We start from the raw sequence: 19,709 nt of genomic DNA on the forward strand, positions 1-19,709 counted from the left end.
TGCAGGAATGAGAAACACCTAGGGCATTAGGGACCTACCCTTTTGCGTACAATGATGAGTATAAACTCTGCCCCTACCCCACCTTAACACCGTGGTTTGCATCCTTGACGTCTAGTTCGACTTTGCCAATATCGAGCAGCAGCTTGACGATTGCCTCATACCCCTTTACTGCCGCCTGCCATAACGGCGTCTGTTCATCGTCGTCCCTAGCGTCTGGGTCGACTTTGGCAGTATGGAGCAGCAGCTTGACGATGGTCTCGTGCCCCTTCGCTGCCGCCTGCCATAACGGCGTCCGTCCATCCCAATCCTTGGCGTCTGGGTCGACTTTGGCAGTATTGAGCAGCAGCTTGACCATTGCCTCACGCCCATTCCCTGCCGCCAACCCCAGCGGTCTCCATCCGCCCTTGTCCTTGATAAGTAAATCTACCATTCCTTTTAGCTTGTCCATATCTCCTCTTATCGAATGGTCGGGACCTGGGCAAGCGAAGTCTAGGGCACCCATTGTTGTCAATTGTCTCTCAATAATCTCCATTGCTTTTCGGAGATTTTCCCCTGCCTCATCTTTTCCCATGTCTTGTAGTGCCACTCCAGTATTCCATAATCTGGTCACTGTATCTAGACAATATTCTAGCTCTGTATTTGAGCACTTCGAAACTAGGGTGCCCATGAAGTGTTCGTAGTCTTCCCCATCCTGCGACTCGCCTGGATACATATTCCAGTTCCAGACAAGTAGGAAATCATGTGGGAAGGTTGTTATCAATCGTAAAAGCTTCGACTTAGTGTCACTGCTCGCATCTTGTAGATCGTCCGGAGGGGGAACTGAAATCATTATAACGACCCAATAATCGTTGCATAACCTAATGATTGTAGGCCTTGACGCTCCCTGTAGAAGGCAGACAACATCCCCTACCTAGACAGATTTCGCTGAGGCCTATAAGGTCCAGGGAGAACCCGGCCCCCTATAGCCAGACGCATTCTTCCATGTAATGCCCACGTGCTGTCTGTCTTCCCAATCAGTGTCTATTTCGACTGAAGACACTTCGCCTAGAACGCAACCCTTGCCCCTGATTACCGCTATCTCCTTATCATCCCAAGTGTCTACAGACACTCGTTTAGAGAAGAAGTTGATGAGTTGCTGGAATAGTCGTCCCCATGAAATCTCATAGTTGGCGGATAACCCTGCGATGCTAGTATCATCAGAGCTCATGCTGAGCAAGGCATAAACCTTGTCGCGGCGGTCAGTTGCTTTGCGAGTGTGGTACATATCTACCAGCTCACCTAGAGGGCATATGCCCAGGGAAAACCTGCCTGACCGACCAGTTGCGCATCTAGGCCGGAAGGCCGCACCCCTTATGAGATAGGATACTGAACGGATCAGAGACGACAGGTCCGGGCGGGTTTCATAGGATAGGTTCAACTTGCTTAGGCCTGAACAGAACGCATATCCGCTAATCTCGGTGGGACCACATTTGATCAGTACATTTAGGGCCGCGGCAACTTCCTGAAGTACCTGAATCGACTTTGTCAGTAATCTCTGTCCATGTTGGTAGACGCCTGTTTCCTTACCCAGATGCGTTGAAACCATGGCCCCTCAAGCAGTTTAAGGATTGCACTTTCGTTAATTGAGGGCTTCGTAGGTGAGGGCTTCGTACGCTGCTCTGCTGCGATGCGTATTTCTTCGAGTGCTTGACCGCTGTCGGGTGTCGCTCCTCCAAGCCAAACAATCACACGGCTTGCTTTGGTATAGATCTTCGCCATAGACTGGAATTGCTGTCCCTTTTCCTTTAGGCATCGTTGGTTGATGCAAATAGCGTCTATCCATATGGTTCGTTCAATGGAGCGATCTCGAAGATGTGATAGCGCCGCGTAAAGGTTTTCCCCGACTGGCAAGTCGCAGCCGTCTATAGAAATAGACCGAGGCTTGTTCTCAGAGGCCCATACGTAGGACAGAGCCTCGTACGGGCGAGTGCTTTCTGAGTCCGCTAGGGCGCAGTCAAAGAGCTGACATTGTATGGGGGCATGCCCGTCTTGATGAGGCAATAGCCGAAGCAAGCGAACACCCCTCCGGCAAAGAAGGGTAACAGTACAAGGGCGATGGAAGAGACATGGCATACCGGAGCTCGAACTGTGGGTGTTGAGATTTCCGAAGTTGTGATTGTTGACCTTCTTTATCGCTCGTTCAGTGCTGCCTAAAGAAACTTGCTTCAGGCTCCAGCTTAGGGGGCTACCAATCGTAAATGCGGGTTCACCCGTTGTCTTGGCGTCCATGCCCGGAATTATGTATACAGCTGCACAGGACCATAGCGGAGTGATGGATGTTACGCGACACTGAAGGACAGAGGGTGCATGGCGACCACACCAACTACTGATGTAACCCCTGCGCTGAAAGGATCACAATGTGTAATAGGTAGGGGTAAGAAATATACGGACAAACGGAAGGCTGCTGGCTGCAACTGGCAACTGCCATGGAACGAGAAAGGTCAAGATTCACTGTATCATTTCCGTACAGCCCGCAGGGGTCTCGAATGTTGGACCGGTACAGAGGTCTAATTCATATTTAATCCTAGAGAAAAGATAGCGAAAAAAGAAAGAAAAAAGCTCAGTATCGCGTCAACATTTGAAACCCCTGCCGGTTATACAATCGAGTCCACAACGACAACGACAACCATGCTTTGAGGGATATCTTGGCTCTAACCGATATTTGACCCACAGTTCTGCCGCGACTCACGCCTCATAGGACACTCTGCTGAGCACTGGGGGGAGACTGTAGGTAGAAAGGACCCGCACACGAGGCGGATAGCCCGCCTCGCTGGAGACAAAACACATATGTACATTAGTATCTCAAACCACGATCTACGGCAGCTGGTCGGCCGATGTAGATAGAGGTTAGTTAGGGAGGAGGAGAAAGTGGGTGATGTTTGGCGAAGTGGGGCGGCACGGATGAATATTCGGGGCGTCTCGGCTGTCGGCCAAACCCCACTAGCCGGGCATGGCTGCTGTTAAAAAGCGGCTAAACTCGAGTAGGAATACAACCAACCAACCAAGTCAGACAAGCCTTTTAATTTCGCATCTCACTAGGACGCCGACTCTGCCATGGCAAATATCTCAGTTAAGAAGCTGAGCCTAGTTGATGGAGCCGAAGAGCTCGACTTGCCAGATGAGGCCGCGGTGATTCTCGATGATCTACGTAATGAGATCCGAGGGATTACTCCGATTGTAAAACAACAAGGAGTAAAGATCCTCTACTCATATGGCACTCCCGAATCGTGTGGGAAGCTCTCTTCCGCAATTGGCCGCCACAAGGTCAGAACTCACAATAACATAGAGGCTTCTTTTGCTAATTACATCTGGAGGCCCAGGAAATCAAAAAATTCTATCTACTGTGCGATTAAAGCCAAAAGACGCCAGGATGCCCAAGCCGGAGATTGTTAAAGTCGAAAGAAGCGGCGTCTACACCAGCCAAGACTTTGCCGGCCTGGCTGTTCTAATTTCGGACCCAGTGGGAATTGTTGTCAAAATGGGGAGCAAGAGGGTCTCACATGAGTGGGAGCCGGGGAAGATTTTATTGCTCATGCCCGATACGTCTTTGCAACCCAAAGATAAGGATGGGACGGGGAACTCGGAGGCGGAGGGGAAGGGGATGGACAAGCCTCTAGAACTAAGTGATTTCTTTTATACTATGATCCCGGTTGAGTATCATCACCAGTAGCACTCAAAAACCAAAATTAAAATTAAAATCATCCGCCTCAGGGAAGGATAAAGTTTCGTACATGTTCCAATCATCCTCATTGGTTATCGCGAATGCCGAATAAGGCGGCCTGGCTTGTTGGCAATACTCCTCGTGAATGTGCGACGAAAGATGTTCGTGCTCTCCGTAGTCGGGTTGTAGGAAACTAGGAAGACCGAACTGTGTCCCCGTGTGTCGTTCGGTTGTCCCGAAGAATCAGGCTGTTCTGAGCTCTCTTCTGCGTCAGCTCTATAGTCTGGCGTAGCGGTGGAAGATTTGGCTTGCGATTGTTCAATAGATCCAAGGTATCGTGCATGTGCTTGACTATCCACCTGCGATAGACCTGCAGTCTGGGAATTTGCATCTACCAGTGGAGTCTCTAGGGGAGGATCGGCAGAGACCAAGACACTCGTTTGGTGTCCATTCGGGGAGTTCTTATCGAGATTAATTAGTACTTTATGTCCCCTTTGCGCTGCAGTTTCACTACGACTCTGCCCTTTGTATTGAGGAAGTTGATGTAGTTGTAGTTGCGGTTGCATTGATGTGCTGTGCGGTGAACCAAATGATTCCGGAATACCCTCCTGTGGTTCTTGGACATAATCATTCCTTGACGCGTTCACTTCATCGCTTGGCTCCATGGGAGCGTGTTGGCTCTGTGGCGCTTGTAGAGAGTATAGGCGCCCTGAAGCATGGCTGGAAGGGACACGATCCTGGGACTCTGGGTACTCTGGGCAGGTTCGCAAGGCAGGTCTGAAATTAGCTAATATACCGATTTGTAATCCCCTAGGACTGTGCGCCATAGAGATAGGCGCGACTTCCCCTCTTCCGGTACCAGAGACGGCTGGGGGAGACCCCGTCGATGTTGATTGTGACCGTGGGATCCCTATGGCGTGAATTTGCGTGACTGTTGTGCCTGAAGCTGGTACAGTCCGGTGAAGGGATGGCCCTACGTTTGTCGGATCTTGCTGGGATTCGCGGTCCTGTGGTTGATTCATGTTCTGCGAAGGCTGTGATCCGGGTCCGGCATTGTCTGGTGCCGTCGGAGGCGAGGTGACTCTAGCTGGCTCGGGTTCGACGGCATTCGGTGATCGGGATGCCGGAGGGCGTGTTTTGCGTTTCTTACGCGCCGGTTCCGAGTGTTCGTGGGGAACCCTATGGTCGGTCTGGAGGAGAAAAGCTCCAGGCTTGCAGATGTTGCTTGTTGCCAATTGTTTGCGTATGTAGGCAGTGATTTCCTTCGCCGCCTCCGCGTATTTCGCAATAGCTTCCTTGACAGATTCCACATCGAGGCGTGATATGATGTTGCTAAATGCCTCTTTGCCCGTGTTCTTATTACTAAAGAGAAGTTACCTGACTGATGTGCGTGAAGGGGTCGGTAATTCACACATACATGATCATCTTTAGTGGGAAGAGTGCTGCGTCCCCGAATATTTTGGTTAAGTCCTCGTAAATACTTCCTTCGAGAAGCCACTGCCTACACTGCTCATCAGTGATGGAAGCATCTTTCCTTACGCTCTGAAGAAACATCTCCTTTTCTTTCTTGCCCCATGTCCATCGGCAGCGAAAAAATTCCCTTTTCGTGAACCGTAGCCTGACTTGGTTTGCAGCTTGTGCGTGCTCTAATATAGCAATGTAGCCGCCTAGGTCCTGCCCCAAAGTGACCTTCTCCTGGTCCCAAAACACTTGAGGTTTCTTAGCCCAGACTTGGAGATTTTCTAGGAACATAGGGCTTGTTTCGAGATCAAAGACAGAGCCGATACTTGTTGTGGTATCCAAGACATCTGTTGAAGATGCTCGTGGAGACGAAATCGACAACTCGACAAAGCGTGGCGACTTTTCAGGGTTCCATATCAACCCAAATCTGTCCCTAATCTTGGTCTGTGTCGCGTTCGGCAATGTCCTCAGAAGATCCGCGACTCGCTCCAATATCTCAGCAAATATGTTAGCGTGGTGCTCCTGAGAGTACTGGAAGACTTACCGTAATAATTAATCGTTCGTCAGTTATTTCTGAACACTGCGCTTTATATGATTCCTCGACTAAGATGTCGCCTAAGAGGCGGATTTGTTCTACGTTCATCTTTGATCGAGGAAGGAAAGGTGTAGAAGAGGGCCTTATGTGGCAGTATTTAACTAGGTAGGTGGATTTGGGTACAGTGGGATATTCCCTGGCCCTGTACGGTTCATAGTACTTATTTTTGTATATAATTGCCTATTAAATCGAGGTACCTGGACCCAAGTTAGCCGAGGTCAATCACCCCTACAGCTAATCCATTATACGAGAAACTACCCCTATTGAGCACGTTTTCTACAGGTTTCCTGCTTTGTTTTTGCCAAAAAAAATAAATTCGACGATGTCAGCCAAACCAGGCCAACCAGGCCAACAGCAGCAGCTCGAGGACCGTCTTTTTCGCCATTTCAGAGGCTGGAATTGGTCAGAACGCGCTCGTGATACTAGCTCTTGGCTGTGGGACTTTGGCTATGATATTCAACGTCATGGCTTACGCAAATGGGCTTGCAAGGACTGTATCCTCGGAAATCGTCCCATTATCGCGAGTTTTACCTCTTCAGGTCTCCAGAACGCGGCAAATCATCTATGGCGTGAGCATAAAACACCAGCACCAGAGGGAGAGAAAAAGAGCACAGCACAGCTCAAATCCGAAGGCGCACTGAAATCGAGCCAGCCGACTATTGCCTCTGTTTTGAAACTGGACGTCAACAAGCCTACGGAACAGAATATCGCGAATAGCTTCATCTCACGCTTTGATAAGCAACACTTTCAGCGTATGCTAGTCGAGTTAATCGTCAGTAGCAACCAGTCATTTTCCTTCGCCGAGAACCCCATCCTCCGAGAAATTTTCGACTATTTGAGTCCCTCCGTTTCGATCCAACACGCCAACTTGAGTGCCAGGGCTGTCCGATATAAGATCATTCAAGAGTATAACCGCCACAAGCAGACGGTTATCGAGGTGCTGAGGAACTCCCCTGGAGCGCTTCATATCTCATTTGATGGCTGGACGTCTCGAAATAAGCTTGCCCTGTACGGTATTACTTGTTTCTTCAGAGATGAGAAGAATCGGCCATGCAAAATCATGATTGGGGTTCCGGAGGCTCATCGTCACTTCGGCTCAACGATCGGTGGGGAGGTTCTCGACGTCCTACACACTCTTGGCGTGAGTCCAGAGAAGATTGGCTATTTCACGCTCGACAATGCTGAAAACAACGATACTGCAATGGAGGTCATTGGTGCTGAACTTGGGTTCGATGGCCGACTACGCCGAGGACGCTGTATTGGCCACACAATTAACTTGTCAGCCAAGGCGCTCTTGTTTGGCAAAACGCTAACGCGTTCGAGCAGCAATTATCAGGTGCAGAAGCGTTGTCTGATACTGAATACGCTCAATGGCGCAAAAAGGACCAGTTGGCAAGTTACACAATATCGTAGTTGATGTGCGTATTAGCCATCGGCTAATTTACTTATTCAAGGAGGTCCAGAGGGTAAGCGGTCTTACTAAATCCTATTCGTCTCATACTAATTTGGTGTATCTAACAGGACGAAATTAATCGCGCCGCCACCCTTAAACTCCGATCGAAGAAACCACTCAAGCTAATTATCGATAACGACACGCGTTGGCTGTCACAACTCTACATGATCCGCAGGGCTCTACGGTTGAAAACCTCTATCGAACTCCTACTGATCAAGTATAAGGCGCAATGGGAGGACGAAAATCGGTCTAAAAATACTGGCCAAGTAACGCAAGCCAAGTTGGCGAAAAAACCACGCATCCTCCGAGACGAGAATCAGCTAACAGACAAAGACTGGGAGGTTCTTTACCATTTGGAGGCTATTCTGACTGTTTTTGAGACCGCGGTAAAGACGCTTGAGGGTGATGGACACATCCGCAGGCGTAAGCAAGGCTGGACTGGCTCCTACGGCAATATCTGGGACGTAGTGCTTGCAGGCTGGCGGTCCATTCCATTTCCATCCACGCAGCCTCTTGTAGAATGGATGGGCGTCCATGTAGGCCCACCGTAGATGGAATGGATGGAAATGGACGCTAAGAGTGGGCCTGTGGAATGGATGGACGTGGAAATGGAAATGCGTGGACGCTATAAAGGGGCAGTACACGTGATCCTCCCACCTGTTGCCTCCCGGGCCTCCGCAAAGCTCATTTCAGCTAACACATCAGTCCCTGGCACCTTTAAATCCTCAAGAAGCTTCTCAGTGCTCTTAATATAGCCTCCGCAATGCCATGACCTCACCGTCTGTGTCATCCCGATCGTACTAGCGTCCAGCCTGGCACGATCGTCGCCATTCTACGCGGTACAGAATGCAGTTGCATGGAGATGCTCGAACGCGGCACCATGACGCGAAATGTCCACGACCCAATAGCTGTTATGTTCTGTTTAAAAATACCTTAATTTGTATGTGAAAATGCCTGGTATATAGGTACTTGAGATCTCTACCGACCATGGCCAAGTTGGTCTACCCTGAATTACAGGGTATTTTAGGGACTAGGCTAGGGAACCCCCTACCAGTCCATCCCCCTGCTTCCATTTCCACCTATCCATTCCACGGAACCCTGGCGTGGATGGATGGATTATGTAACGGCCAGCTCCATTGAATGGATGGAAATGGATGCACGGACCATCCATTTCCACGCCGTGGATACGTGGACGGTGGACGTGGAATGGATCGCCAGCCTGAGGAGGATAGGGGGCTACGCGACGTCATCATTAAGTTCTTCTACACACACCCGGATTTGCTGAAGCTGGAGCGGGTAACAAATATTCTCCAGGAGATACATCCTTTAACATATGACTTATTCAAGTACTGGCACAACATGCGGTCAAAATAATATTTCTTGCATTTTCTTCTTCCTTTTTTTTTTAGCCTCAGCACACTCTGAACTAACATGATGTCCAAGCGATCAACTGACGAATCTTCTATATTCAGCCATCAAACGCCTGGTTGGCCAACTCGTCGGCTTCCTTGTTCATCTCCCGAGGCACTCGCCAGAACAGCACCTCGGCATTAGATGTGTTCAAGTCTCCAACAAGTGCACGTAACTCCTGGAACAGTTTCGCATTTTCGACCAGTTTTCGCTTAGCAGTCTTGTAACCGTTGGTCTCCCATTTGAATACCCACTCGGTCATCCCCTTGACAAGATAGTCCGAGTCTGCCTTGATGACGATTGTATGGAGCGGCCCCATAGTATAATGCATTTTCTCGTACGATCTCTTTTGCTTGTTCAAGTGCAAGGATACCGGCCTTCAATTCTGCGATCTGGTTCGTCACATGAGACTGGTCTAACAGGACGCTCTGATTGTATGTAGACCTTCGCCCGAAGAATACCCCGACAGCAGCTTTGGCGTTTGCATGACGCGTTACCCCTGCAGGCACCGTTGACTGCGATGAATATACTGTCGACATGCGGTGCAATGCAATCACAGTCGTTGCAAGGTAGAGCGTTTTCGCATGCCACGTATGTCCAGTCCTCATCGTCGTTGGTGACCTGGATCAAGTCTAGGTCTATGCTGTCTCTATAGCGTGAGCTGGGCTCAAATTTGCGATTCTGTACCCATTCTCGGTCATCCGGTTGATAATAAGCATTAGTCGCCATATTCGCGCGGTCTACTTGGAAATGGCAGGGCCGTAATTGGATAGAATCTTGATACCGGACGACAAGGTGCAAAGACTTAAACCGTCTATGGATGGCGTAACTGCATACAAGCAAATATCATTGCTGATAGACGAGCATGCGAAGCTAAGATAATTTACCTTACGTCAGGCATTTTCGACTGTGAGACATGCTGCAAGGATGCCTGAGCGGCTAACCCTTAAATCAGGCTCTGCAAGCCAACAAAATCTGTGCATCCATCCAATCAACTTCATATCTTTATTTTCAAGCCAACAGCGCACCTACCGACTGTCGACCCGATACTTCTGTCATGGACTATCCTACCGGTCACAGGGAGGCCGTTTATATGAACGACTATTGTAGATACGTTTTTAGCTTACCTGAAAACTTGCATATTAGCAAACAAAAGTCCATTCGCCTTGTCGTTCGAAGGCACGCCGTCGTGGTTGCAAACTTTACCGAGCAGAAGCTCGTCGAAATTCTGCAGTACCTTATCGGCCAAGGTGTTTTTCGTTACCCATCCGCTGCTGCACAGGAATTTCCGAATCTCCGCGAAGCCGGGATCACCATCGGTGTGCAGAGCCCGACCAATATATCGATTGAACACCACCGCCGTTCCGAGAGCCAGACGCACGAGATGACTACAATAGATTTGTCGTGGTTAAGGGAGTAAGTCTATATTGCTATCTATTATTTTAGCCTCTTTTTACCTCAACAGTAAGGCTGATGCGACACTGCTAGCTCATTCGACGATAACAGTTATTCCGATCTTATCCTGGTCTCCCGCGGCAGACAGTATAATGTTCATCGCGCGATTGTCTGTCCACAATCCCCAGTAATAGCGAAGAAATGTAAATTCCAAGACGCAACTCAGGGGGGCACTTTGTGTGACACTGGTGGAACCTCGCCCGGATATTATTTTGACTTCCTAGACGATGACCCTCAAGCTGTGGATTGTCTGATCCAATACTTTTATCGACAGGACTATCAGAGCAGCTGTAATAGTCCTGAAGTAAAGGATGCTGAGCCATGTGATGCCGAGCATGAAGTATCGGTATCATTGTCGGAACAAAACGACATTGACGACTCTTATCCTATACTCCACGTTAGGGTATATGCACTAGCCGAGCTCTATGGCATACTTGCCCTCAAAAGACTAGCATTGGAGAAGTTCAATAAGATAATAATACAAGAAAATGTGGAGACACGTCGGCTGCTTGCCAGCGTTGAGGAGGCATATACGTCTACGGTGCAAGGGGATCGGGGGCTACGCGATGCCATAACAGAATTCTTCTATACTCACCCCGACTTGTTGGACGAGGAGACGGTGCAGCACACTGTTAGGAGGACAGACAACCTATCATTTGATATAGTTATGTTTTGGCGCCTTGATCGCCAAACACCAAAGAAAGCTGTGCCTATCTGGGGCTATCCCGTAGGTCCTTAAGAACAAGACTCGCACATTAGCAAATATAAGATAGGCTCTTAGGTGCCTGCTCAGGGCCTCTTGTTCTTAAATCATTCATTACAGTCCTCAAATTTGTCCAAGTCATCGTCATTATCCTCCGCCATGCCCCCAACGCTACCAAAACCCTCCAGTGGAGAAATCCTTGTATTATCCGTTCCTCCTAAGTTCCCTATAAGTTCTAGTGCCTTCTGGACTCTTTCCCCTGCTAATATCTGGTACTTTCTGTCCTCTTCTCTTGCATCGCTAATGGCCTCTTGCTCTCTCCGATCTAGTTCAGCCCGCTGCTGTTCTATTGCAGCTTGAGTATGCTCTAGTTGCAACTGAAGAAATTGCTTATTTTGCGTAAGCTCTGTAATCGCCGAATTTACATTCGCCCTAAGCTGAGAGATGGACTTCGAGTACGTTGTATCTCCCAACAGGTCAACGAGATCTTCTGCATCAGCAATAAACTGCTCCAGCCCTACTGAGCTTGTACGCAAGCGGTGGACAGCTGTGTGTCTTATGTTTGCAATGGAAAGTAATAGTTCCTTTAAAGCTTTACGGGGACTCCCCCGCTCCAATATCCCTTCTCGTCTGAAGACCTCGGTCCATTTACTGAGCTCTACTGACTCAGGACAGCCCCAGCAACGCTTTCGTAGTATATCTGGCACAGCCCGAGCTCCAAACGCATAACATGCAAGTTCAAGAGTCTTCTGAAGTCGCTCCATGAGCAGATGCTCTGTGGGGAACGGTAAATATGTTGGGAATAGCGACGATGACTTGCTGGCCTGGCCGTTCGGAATGTCATTTCCCGAGTCTGGCGGTTCCACAATTAGCCATGGATAATGAGTCTAGCGGCGGCTAACGCAGCTCACCACGTAGGGTAACCATAACCCCAACGCAGTCAAATGTTCCCTTGCTGTCAGCCAATTGGCTCTGAACTATGCCTTCAAGCGCGGTCTGTTCGTTTCGAATAGCTTCTGCTTCGAGTATGTCCCTCGCCTCGCTCTGGACGGCGGATGGGTTGAATAGATCCGGGAATCGACGGCTCGCGGTCAACATCGATTCATATACTCCGCCGGAAAGCAGCCTAAGAACAACCTGACAAATGGTTTCAACCCCGTACATGTCTACGAATCGTCGTAGTGTATTATCTCGTCTTGAGTAGCTCTCGATGGACTTCTGTACGGGCCCAAGCTTCCGAAATTTGGCTTTTTGACCTACGAATAGGTCTTTTGTCGCCTGATAGACATCTTGATCGCTCAGCTGATCTGTCGCTACTGGATCCATACTGCGAACTTGTTGGGAAGGGAAATCGATGTTTATAGCTATAGTTACAAAGCAATGGTAGTGAAAGATAAGGAAAATAGTTTCACCTGACCTTGAGGACTAATGCGGGGTAAGATTACGTCAACAGACAGGCCATGATTAAAAAAGCCAATAGGGTGCCGAAGCGCGCTCAGGTCTTAGCTCACGAGGTAACCTACAATTACTTACAGCTCTAATCAGGGTTACTTTCTATATCTAAGTACATCAATTGGCCTAATGCTTATGTGTAAACACGTTACCGGGTTGTTGGTTAATGCTGCCTAATGGTGCCGGTTTTATTATCATTCAAAGCTCCCCTCTGATGAGCATGACACATATCTCTCAGTTCTATATCAGATTCCTCAATCCCAACCAATTTGTTCAACGGTTCTCTGCTAGTCCAATATCTGGCAAAGCATCTTTAGCTTCTCCCATAGCTGCAAATATGTCACGCTCGATAGAAGTTCTAACGTTGTCCAGGTTCTCATCCCGATGCTGTTTGATGCCGTCCTCCTCCCGTTTTAGCCTTTCTATCTGAGCCTCAATGCCGGCAATCTTCCCATCAGCTTCGTTGTGAATAGAGGCAGCATCTCGATTCGCCATAAGGAGTACTTCTTCAATACGCTGTCTAAGCGGCTTCACAGCTTCCAGATATAGTGGAGTATCGAGAAGCCGTATAAACTCTTCAGCATTCAGTAAAAGCTGGTTGACTTGCAAGAAGTTAAGGTCGAGTCGATGAATGATGACATTGTGAATCCTGCCTACTGAGCTAAGCAGGTTCGGGAGCGACTTAGCATTACCCTCGGTCTCGAATGTTTTATTGTTCCGAAAAAAGTCTATCCAGGTTTGTAACGAAATTGCCTCGGCGCAGCTATGGTCCCATTCGTCCAGTGTTTGTTGCATTTCTCGTTGTCCAAACGAGAAACATGCGTGCTCTAGTATTAACTGTAGCTGCAACATGAGTCTCTGTCGTGGCCTGGGGAGAAGGCGACAATCCCGGAGAGTCTGGCCAGGTCGGCTGTTTGGCAATACGCCTGCTGTAAGGAAGGAAGTGCATCAGCATATCGCTGGCTCACCTAAGTCGGGAAAAGAGTGATTACCTCCAGAGTCGCTAGTTTCCTCGTTTAATTGGTTATGCTCACCATCAAGAAGCTCCATATCTTTTGTAGACAGATGTCCAGTTGCTGTCCCTTGCCCCTCTTCACAGTTCGATACCTGCTCTTCTGGAAAGAGGTCGGGAAATCGGCGCCTTGCTACATCGGTGCACTTGAAAACTCGATCATCCAGCAAGACCCTGATAGTGGCTACTACGCTTAAAATGCCGTATTTGTTGACCAGGTCTTTGACTCCCCGATGGCTTTTCTCTCGCTTTCTCACTGCCTTTCTGATCGACTGATCATTCGGATGTTTCTCTGCGACTTTTAACAATGCGGGCGAGCCTGTGAAAGCGACATAAACGTCCTTTTCACTGATCAGGCCTGGCTGTTCGGCATTGTCGGGCTCCGGGAACGTTGACTCCTCAAGATGGCAATCAGGACAGATTACTGTTGCACCAAGCTCGCCTTCGATCGTATGGTCACCCTTTGCCTTCGCGCATTGACACATATCTGCAGCTGGTGCATCAGATGTCATTATCGTTCTGTATTGGTCGGGTTGCAGTAAACGAAAGACGAAAGTATGGCTTGAAGAGCGGTGAAGAGGGTTAACGAGGGAGGGATAGACTTGGCTGCTAACGGTAGATAATGACAGCATCATGCGTCTCATGCTATGGCCAATTGAATTAGCTGGACTGGGAAAACCCCCTATTGGGCGGGTAAGGATAAACAATTTTCAGATGCCACGTAAATCGGAGTAATACAAGCTTCCGAGACACGGCGGCATGCACGTTGGGGCAAACAGCGTAATCAGTAACTACTACTTATTATCGGGGCTACCTGCCTTTCCGTCTGTCAAGCTACAATTGAGCCGCAGTTAATAGAGGTCTCTCTGAGATCGCATTTCGCTAGCATAACTAAATGGCTTCTAGTTAATAGCTAGATGGACTCTCGGCTAGTAACCAAAACAATTTGAGTAGCCGTGGACATCGTAACCCTCTTATCTCGTCCATCTCCTCCAACCATCCTCGAATGTGCTCCGGCCCATTTTCTTTCAAGCCTTTCCAATCCTGCCATCCCATCATTTCCAATACCGTACCGCCGAGCCGGCTTATACCGTCGTCTTTCCCGCTTCCCTGGAACACAAGGCATGATGTCACAAATCGTTGCATCGTCTTGACCCATCTACACTGTACCTCGTCGTACAAAATGTCTTCCTTTTCAAGGGCCTCCCGCTTCGCTGCCATACTTTAGATCCATTTTCTCGCGGTATACGGTCCGCGAACATAGCATAACCGGGAATCGACAGTGGGCGCATCGAGCTCCTGGTCCGCCGCCACATGCTTGGTACCTTCGAAACATCTCGAGCCAAGGGCGCGCTTCGCTGGCTTCATCGCGATGTGAACAGCGTTTGAGCTTATGTGTATTGACAATTGGACCCCATTCATAGAAAGCACAAAGCGCACATCCTACAGCCCGTGAGCGAAGAAGGCTGCGTACACGATGAACGAGAGGGTGTTGAGATGTGTAAACACTCTGGTCTTGCTCAAATGGAAAAGACTCCATTGTTGTGGTGAGTTCGGTGCGGATGGGTTCTGACTGGAACAGCCTCGGGGTATCCCGGCCATCATCCTCACAGTCCCTCAGAGTTGAGGTGGACTCCTGGTATTTCTCATTTGCTCGTTTTAGCAGCGACCGTGGGGGGCTTGAAGACCAGTTGATGGTCGACCCTTCACTCTGCGTGTTGGGTGGTGTAAGACGCCGTCTACTTCCAGATCTTCCTTCCGGGGACTGAGAAGGAAGGAATGAAGACGGAAGTGTGCGCTTACCGCCGTTGACTCCTGCCATGGCGGAAGCGTCGAGGAGCTTGGTGTGGATTGTAGAATTTGTCTACTAGTTGTGTAGTGTATAAGAAAGGGGATCTAAAGGACGGGAGGGAAATTAGGTGGCAGGATGTTGGAAGAGAGCCCCGCTTTTATTACAGCCTCTGGTTCCTTTTTTTGCTTTTGCGGCGCTCATTCTCTGGGTGGGTAGACGTGCCGTGCCATGTCATGTTTGTTATCTATCTCTAATGATAGCTGAACATCGATCCACCCACTCTGCCTTATTACTCTTGAATACGCAGCCAATAAAATTCCTCGGCTCCCTCATAAGAAATATCAGGTCGTTGCGGAGCTTAAAGAGCTCGTCTGTAAGACGCGACTCGCAATTACGTGGGCTATCCCGATTGCCCTTGACTCTGATCCAACCCAATTCTCGAAGCATTCGGTTGTTCACCCCTTTGTGCTCTACATTTACAGATGGTCAGGTCATCATTTATGCTATTTCGTCGACGTTGGACGGGATCGTAGACACGACTCACCGATTTTCTTCGTCATCTCAGACACTCGCAGCACTGAATCACGGTCTTTGTCCCATGGAAATGCCTCCGGCCGCAGGAACCAGAGCATTCTCGTCACCATGTTGGCTGCCAAAAGAGCAGGGTCCCTTCTCTTGGTCGACACATTGAAACACTTCGTATTGGGCCGAACCTCGGGGGTTGCGCTCGACGCTGTGATGGTCAGCGTGAGCATGAGCATAAGATCACATAATGGATCCTCAAGGCAATCTGTCAGACAGCAGTACGCTGCACAGTAGTGAGATAGAACGAGTTGGTCCCCTTTTACGAACAGCCGGCGTATCTCCGTAAAGCCTCTTTCCACAATATCCGGGATCTGCTTGATCGGTATCTTGCAACCTAGATCGATCCGTGGTCGGATCTTCGCTCGCTTGACGCCAGTTGAATCGACCGACCTACGAGCCTCCGCCTCTAGCGCCCTTCTCTTGAGGCTGTCGGGTCGAGCCGCGAGGACAGTTGCGGATGCAGCTGCTCCGACGAGTTGTACTACCTGTTGATGCGTCAATCTCCGGCGATGAGAGCCAGGTACCCATTCGATACTCGCAGATACCATGGCAGCTGCGATGCCCGAGACCCACTGAGCCCTTGTTGCGAAGCTGCCTCTGGTGTGTTGGATAGCGGCCCGGAGAATAGAGGGCCATGTTGAGTGGGTCGGTGCGATAGACTCGACTCCTGGGTGACCCTTCCTACCGCCCTCCATCAGAGCAACAAAGATCTCTTCTGCAAAGTCGCGTCTCGTCTTTAGCACGACCTTTGACTCATTCACCATCGAACGGTCATCGAACTTGAGTACTTCCGCCGACAGTTTCTCGAAGTTTCTGTGGCAATGTCAGGAACGCTAAGGAATCTAAAGAGACTCCTGGTACGTACGAGGTTTTGAATGGACCGTCTCGTGCCTCCCAGGCTTCTAACGCGATCATCGCCTGAGCACTCTCCTCATTGCCCGTGTCTACATCACCATATTCTCCAACACCGCTCCTACCGCCACTGCGGATACCACGATTCAAGCCACGGCGAACTTGGCGAGCAATAAAAGCGACTGTCTCTGGTATCCACAGATCCTGGAATACCTCATGAAGGAACGTTGTCATCCTATCCATCCCGTCTATTGACCGACCCCCAAGCTCAGCAAACCACAATTGACTGTGTCGGTTAGATGCTACAGTTCTATCGTAGTGGTATTCCAGCGAGGCAACATGCATCAGAACGGGCCGTCCATTGCTCAGCTGTGGCCATCCCACAAGGTTGACGAGTCCTTGCCCATCTCGGATGTCCAACATTCGCGGCGATATAAATGGCCAGCCACATCTTTTTAGACTATCCATCGTGCCAAGGAGCCTCATGACCTTGGTAGGCAGCACCCTCGGGTCCCCAGTGAAGCAAAAATTGCCTAGTCGATCGAGAGCAGCGACGCCTTCGGAGAGAGCCATGCCCAGTCCTTTCGACCCTGCCTCGCGAAAGCGACGGTCCATTTCTGCTATGGCTGCTTCCATGACCCGAGCAAAAGCCACCATGACTCCTGGAAAGATATCCGGGTTGAAACGCCGGAGGATGCCTGCATAGAGTTGCTTCTCTTTGAGGAAGAGACGCATGAGTTGGAAAATGGGTTGTAGCACGCTACTGAAGTTTCGACGACGACGCACGAGTCGTGGAGCATCGATGGAAATGACCTGCTCGAATCGGAACGCAAACTCATTCGCTTGCATGGCTGCTTCGACCCTCTGTCGCTCCCGCGCAAAAGGTGTCGATGCGCCAGGGTTGTCAGGTGTGAGTCGCCCCCTCACCTGGGCCAGGAGCCGCTGCTGCTTATCCTTAAGCCGCGCCGTGCGTTGAGCCTCCGTCGAGGGAATGGTGAGTGCAGCTGTGGCGAGGCCATGGCTGGCTAGTAGGTCATGAGGGCCATGACGGATAGACCGTTTCAGGTTGGAATAGCCCTGGAAGAAGCCGAACGAAAGTACGTCGGCACCCTGGTTCTGGTGGCTCATGTTCTCCTTCATGACAGTAAACAGGTCGCTATCTAGGAAGGCAGGGGGACGATCCGATGTGAAGTTGCCGTATGCGGGGTGGAAGCCGAGTGGGTAGAAGGTGTAGTTACTCCCATAAAACTCCCCGGCCACACGGTTGCGGTCGGCAAGCAAGCATACAGGACGGCTTACCCTTCCTTCCACGCCGGCAGAGGTATTTGATGCGGTACAGTGAACATCAACAGCTAGGGCATAGGAGACGTGGCTGATGTTATCGAGGTTGTACTTGGCCTCAAGGGCCTCGCGCAACCGCATCAGGCCGGGACTATACAACGCATCATGTTCTCTCTGGTCCTCTGTTGCCGATCTCGATTCTGAAGGCGGTAGACTGGATGGCGAGATGTCCGGTGCTTGCCTTGGATAGACGTCGTCGTTCTCGTCAGTGTCTGGGCTCAACGGCGGCTGCTGGGAGTTGTCTTGCCCATCGTACTGATGTTCCTGGTCTTGTAGTTGAGCCCTGTTGTGCTGGCCCATGTCAAAGTTCTCCGATTCTTTCATCCATTCAAGGAACCTCCGCTCCTGCTCTTCATCACCATCAGGTCTGTTGGCATCGCCCTCGCCATCAGTATCTCGATGTTCCGCATCGATTCGCCCTGGATTAGGTATGGGTGGTATTGGAGAAGCAACATCGTCCGCCCTCTCTGACATGAATAGGCTATCGTTGGCCTCCACTTCGACGGTTGGTTGATCCCATGGCTCGTCGGGCCCATCCTCTCGTTCCTCTCCTCCCATTCCCTCCCATCCTTGCTGTGTTGCCGGCAAACTACTGTCTTCTCGATCGTAGCCGTCCTCGGACTCATCGACATAGGCCGGCCGGATGACTGTCTCTTCCTCGAGATTCGCTATGCGTTCATTGACTTCTATATTGATGTTGGCGCCATAGTCGTACGCGTGGAAGGCGGGCTGATGATCGATCCAGAAAGTGTCGCCCTGAGCAGAGAATCTTTCGAGGAATCCTGTCCAGCCGTCCATGAATAGTGTTTGGAATGTGACCCATTTGTCAAAGGCTATCATCTGCGTCTCCTTGCCTCCGAGAGCCCATCTCGGCCCAACACCTTCACCAAGGAGCTCACCTTCAAGGAAGATGTCTTTGATGTATGATGCGAGCAGTAGGGCACGGCCTTGTACGAGGGCAGTCCTTGTGTATGTTGTATCGTGTCGGCGACGGGGGTTATTGGTGCCAGTGGCCCTCTGACTCGGGTGCATGACGATGAACCAAGCTTCTCGAGTAGCACCGGTGGCAATGCGGAAGGTGCGGCCGCTCAGGTCGAAACCTATGCCCTGCACGTGCTTCGCGCTATACGGGGCACTCCAATGACGGAACGATATCGTGATATTGTCAAAGAAGTGACTAGGCCGGCAGATCGGCCGGCGCGGCAAACCGACGATACTAACAAAGTCGAGTCGAAATACGGGGTAATAGTCGTCGTCCTCGCTCGCCGGCTTCGATCCAGTCTTCTTGCTCCCATAGTCCAAGACAACTCGGCGCTGGAGGAGATCTAGAGCACGTGTCCCATCGAAGGCTTCGTCGTTCGTCTCGTCGATGAACTCGTCAGCTAACGCGACATGTCAGTCAGAATAAGTCAGACAAATTTGGGAAACTGGCAGCGCGTTCTTGTTCAAGTTCTAGGTATAGAAGAGGGTTGGGAGGGAAAGGAATGAACAGATCGATCAATGCTTCTGTAACACTCTTCGAACAACACAGTGCCATACCATACATCCAGGAATCGCCGGCGCGACGGTCTACTCTCCAGCCTCTTTGAAACTGACTGCAGCGTCTTCCGTGCTGACTGCGCTGCCTTGGATACTCGCGGGCTCCTCGAGATAATGTTCATCAGCCAAGAACGGAGATATAAGCTCTCGTGCCTCTTCTTGGTCTTCGCCATCGTCAATGTCAGGACCGTCAGAGTGGACATCGAACTCGACCTCTTCTGGTAGCCCCAAGCGCGGCATGATTGGCTTCTCAGTGTCCGTCAGAGAATTTATGTTGGCCAACGAGAGGTGACATTAATCCTTGTAGGATGCTAACTGGTGACGAAAAGGATATGGGTTGGTATGAAGGATAGGGGAAA

The 19,709-nt window shown here is 50.1% G+C and overlaps 10 protein-coding genes across 10 annotated transcripts; 2 read left to right on the plus strand and 8 right to left on the minus strand.

The window, feature by feature from the left end:
- Positions 1-73: 73 nt before the first annotated feature.
- On the minus strand, positions 74-829 carry FPOAC1_003943 (uncharacterized protein; the record flags this gene model as incomplete). Its single annotated transcript, XM_044848498.1, has 1 exon — positions 74-829. The coding sequence occupies one exon, from the start codon at positions 827-829 to the stop codon at positions 74-76; it is 756 nt and encodes a 251-aa protein (XP_044707207.1).
- Positions 830-931: 102 nt separating this feature from the next.
- FPOAC1_003944 (uncharacterized protein) lies at positions 932-2,268 on the minus strand (the record flags this gene model as incomplete). The annotated part of the gene is made up of 2 exons (XM_044848499.1): positions 932-1,510; positions 1,567-2,268. The coding sequence occupies 2 exons, from the start codon at positions 2,266-2,268 to the stop codon at positions 932-934; spliced, it is 1,281 nt and encodes a 426-aa protein (XP_044707208.1).
- An 825-nt stretch (positions 2,269-3,093) lies between these two features.
- Positions 3,094-3,392, plus strand: FPOAC1_003945 (uncharacterized protein; the record flags this gene model as incomplete). Its single annotated transcript, XM_044848500.1, has 2 exons — positions 3,094-3,303; positions 3,354-3,392. The coding sequence occupies 2 exons, from the start codon at positions 3,094-3,096 to the stop codon at positions 3,390-3,392; spliced, it is 249 nt and encodes an 82-aa protein (XP_044707209.1).
- A 400-nt stretch (positions 3,393-3,792) lies between these two features.
- Positions 3,793-5,804, minus strand: FPOAC1_003946 (uncharacterized protein; the record flags this gene model as incomplete). Its single annotated transcript, XM_044848501.1, has 3 exons — positions 3,793-5,062; positions 5,118-5,656; positions 5,706-5,804. The coding sequence occupies 3 exons, from the start codon at positions 5,802-5,804 to the stop codon at positions 3,793-3,795; spliced, it is 1,908 nt and encodes a 635-aa protein (XP_044707210.1).
- A 2,873-nt stretch (positions 5,805-8,677) lies between these two features.
- Positions 8,678-8,938, minus strand: FPOAC1_003947 (uncharacterized protein; the record flags this gene model as incomplete). The annotated part of the gene is made up of 1 exon (XM_044848502.1): positions 8,678-8,938. The coding sequence occupies one exon, from the start codon at positions 8,936-8,938 to the stop codon at positions 8,678-8,680; it is 261 nt and encodes an 86-aa protein (XP_044707211.1).
- Positions 8,939-9,676: 738 nt separating this feature from the next.
- On the plus strand, positions 9,677-10,813 carry FPOAC1_003948 (uncharacterized protein; the record flags this gene model as incomplete). The annotated part of the gene is made up of 2 exons (XM_044848503.1): positions 9,677-10,035; positions 10,108-10,813. The coding sequence occupies 2 exons, from the start codon at positions 9,677-9,679 to the stop codon at positions 10,811-10,813; spliced, it is 1,065 nt and encodes a 354-aa protein (XP_044707212.1).
- A 71-nt stretch (positions 10,814-10,884) lies between these two features.
- FPOAC1_003949 (uncharacterized protein) lies at positions 10,885-12,103 on the minus strand (the record flags this gene model as incomplete). The annotated part of the gene is made up of 2 exons (XM_044848504.1): positions 10,885-11,630; positions 11,689-12,103. The coding sequence occupies 2 exons, from the start codon at positions 12,101-12,103 to the stop codon at positions 10,885-10,887; spliced, it is 1,161 nt and encodes a 386-aa protein (XP_044707213.1).
- A 399-nt stretch (positions 12,104-12,502) lies between these two features.
- On the minus strand, positions 12,503-13,753 carry FPOAC1_003950 (uncharacterized protein; the record flags this gene model as incomplete). Its single annotated transcript, XM_044848505.1, has 2 exons — positions 12,503-13,158; positions 13,222-13,753. The coding sequence occupies 2 exons, from the start codon at positions 13,751-13,753 to the stop codon at positions 12,503-12,505; spliced, it is 1,188 nt and encodes a 395-aa protein (XP_044707214.1).
- Positions 13,754-14,436: 683 nt separating this feature from the next.
- FPOAC1_003951 (uncharacterized protein) lies at positions 14,437-15,063 on the minus strand (the record flags this gene model as incomplete). The annotated part of the gene is made up of 1 exon (XM_044848506.1): positions 14,437-15,063. One exon carries the CDS (start codon positions 15,061-15,063, stop codon positions 14,437-14,439), a length of 627 nt encoding a protein of 208 aa, XP_044707215.1.
- Positions 15,064-15,277: 214 nt separating this feature from the next.
- Positions 15,278-19,590, minus strand: FPOAC1_003952 (uncharacterized protein; the record flags this gene model as incomplete). Its single annotated transcript, XM_044848507.1, has 5 exons — positions 15,278-15,283; positions 15,337-15,503; positions 15,578-16,431; positions 16,484-19,193; positions 19,404-19,590. The coding sequence occupies 5 exons, from the start codon at positions 19,588-19,590 to the stop codon at positions 15,278-15,280; spliced, it is 3,924 nt and encodes a 1,307-aa protein (XP_044707216.1).
- Between the last annotated feature and the right edge of the window lie 119 nt (positions 19,591-19,709).

Source organism: Fusarium poae, chromosome 2 (genome assembly GCF_019609905.1).
Source record: "Fusarium poae strain DAOMC 252244 chromosome 2, whole genome shotgun sequence".
Lineage (NCBI taxonomy): Eukaryota > Fungi > Ascomycota > Sordariomycetes > Hypocreales > Nectriaceae > Fusarium > Fusarium poae.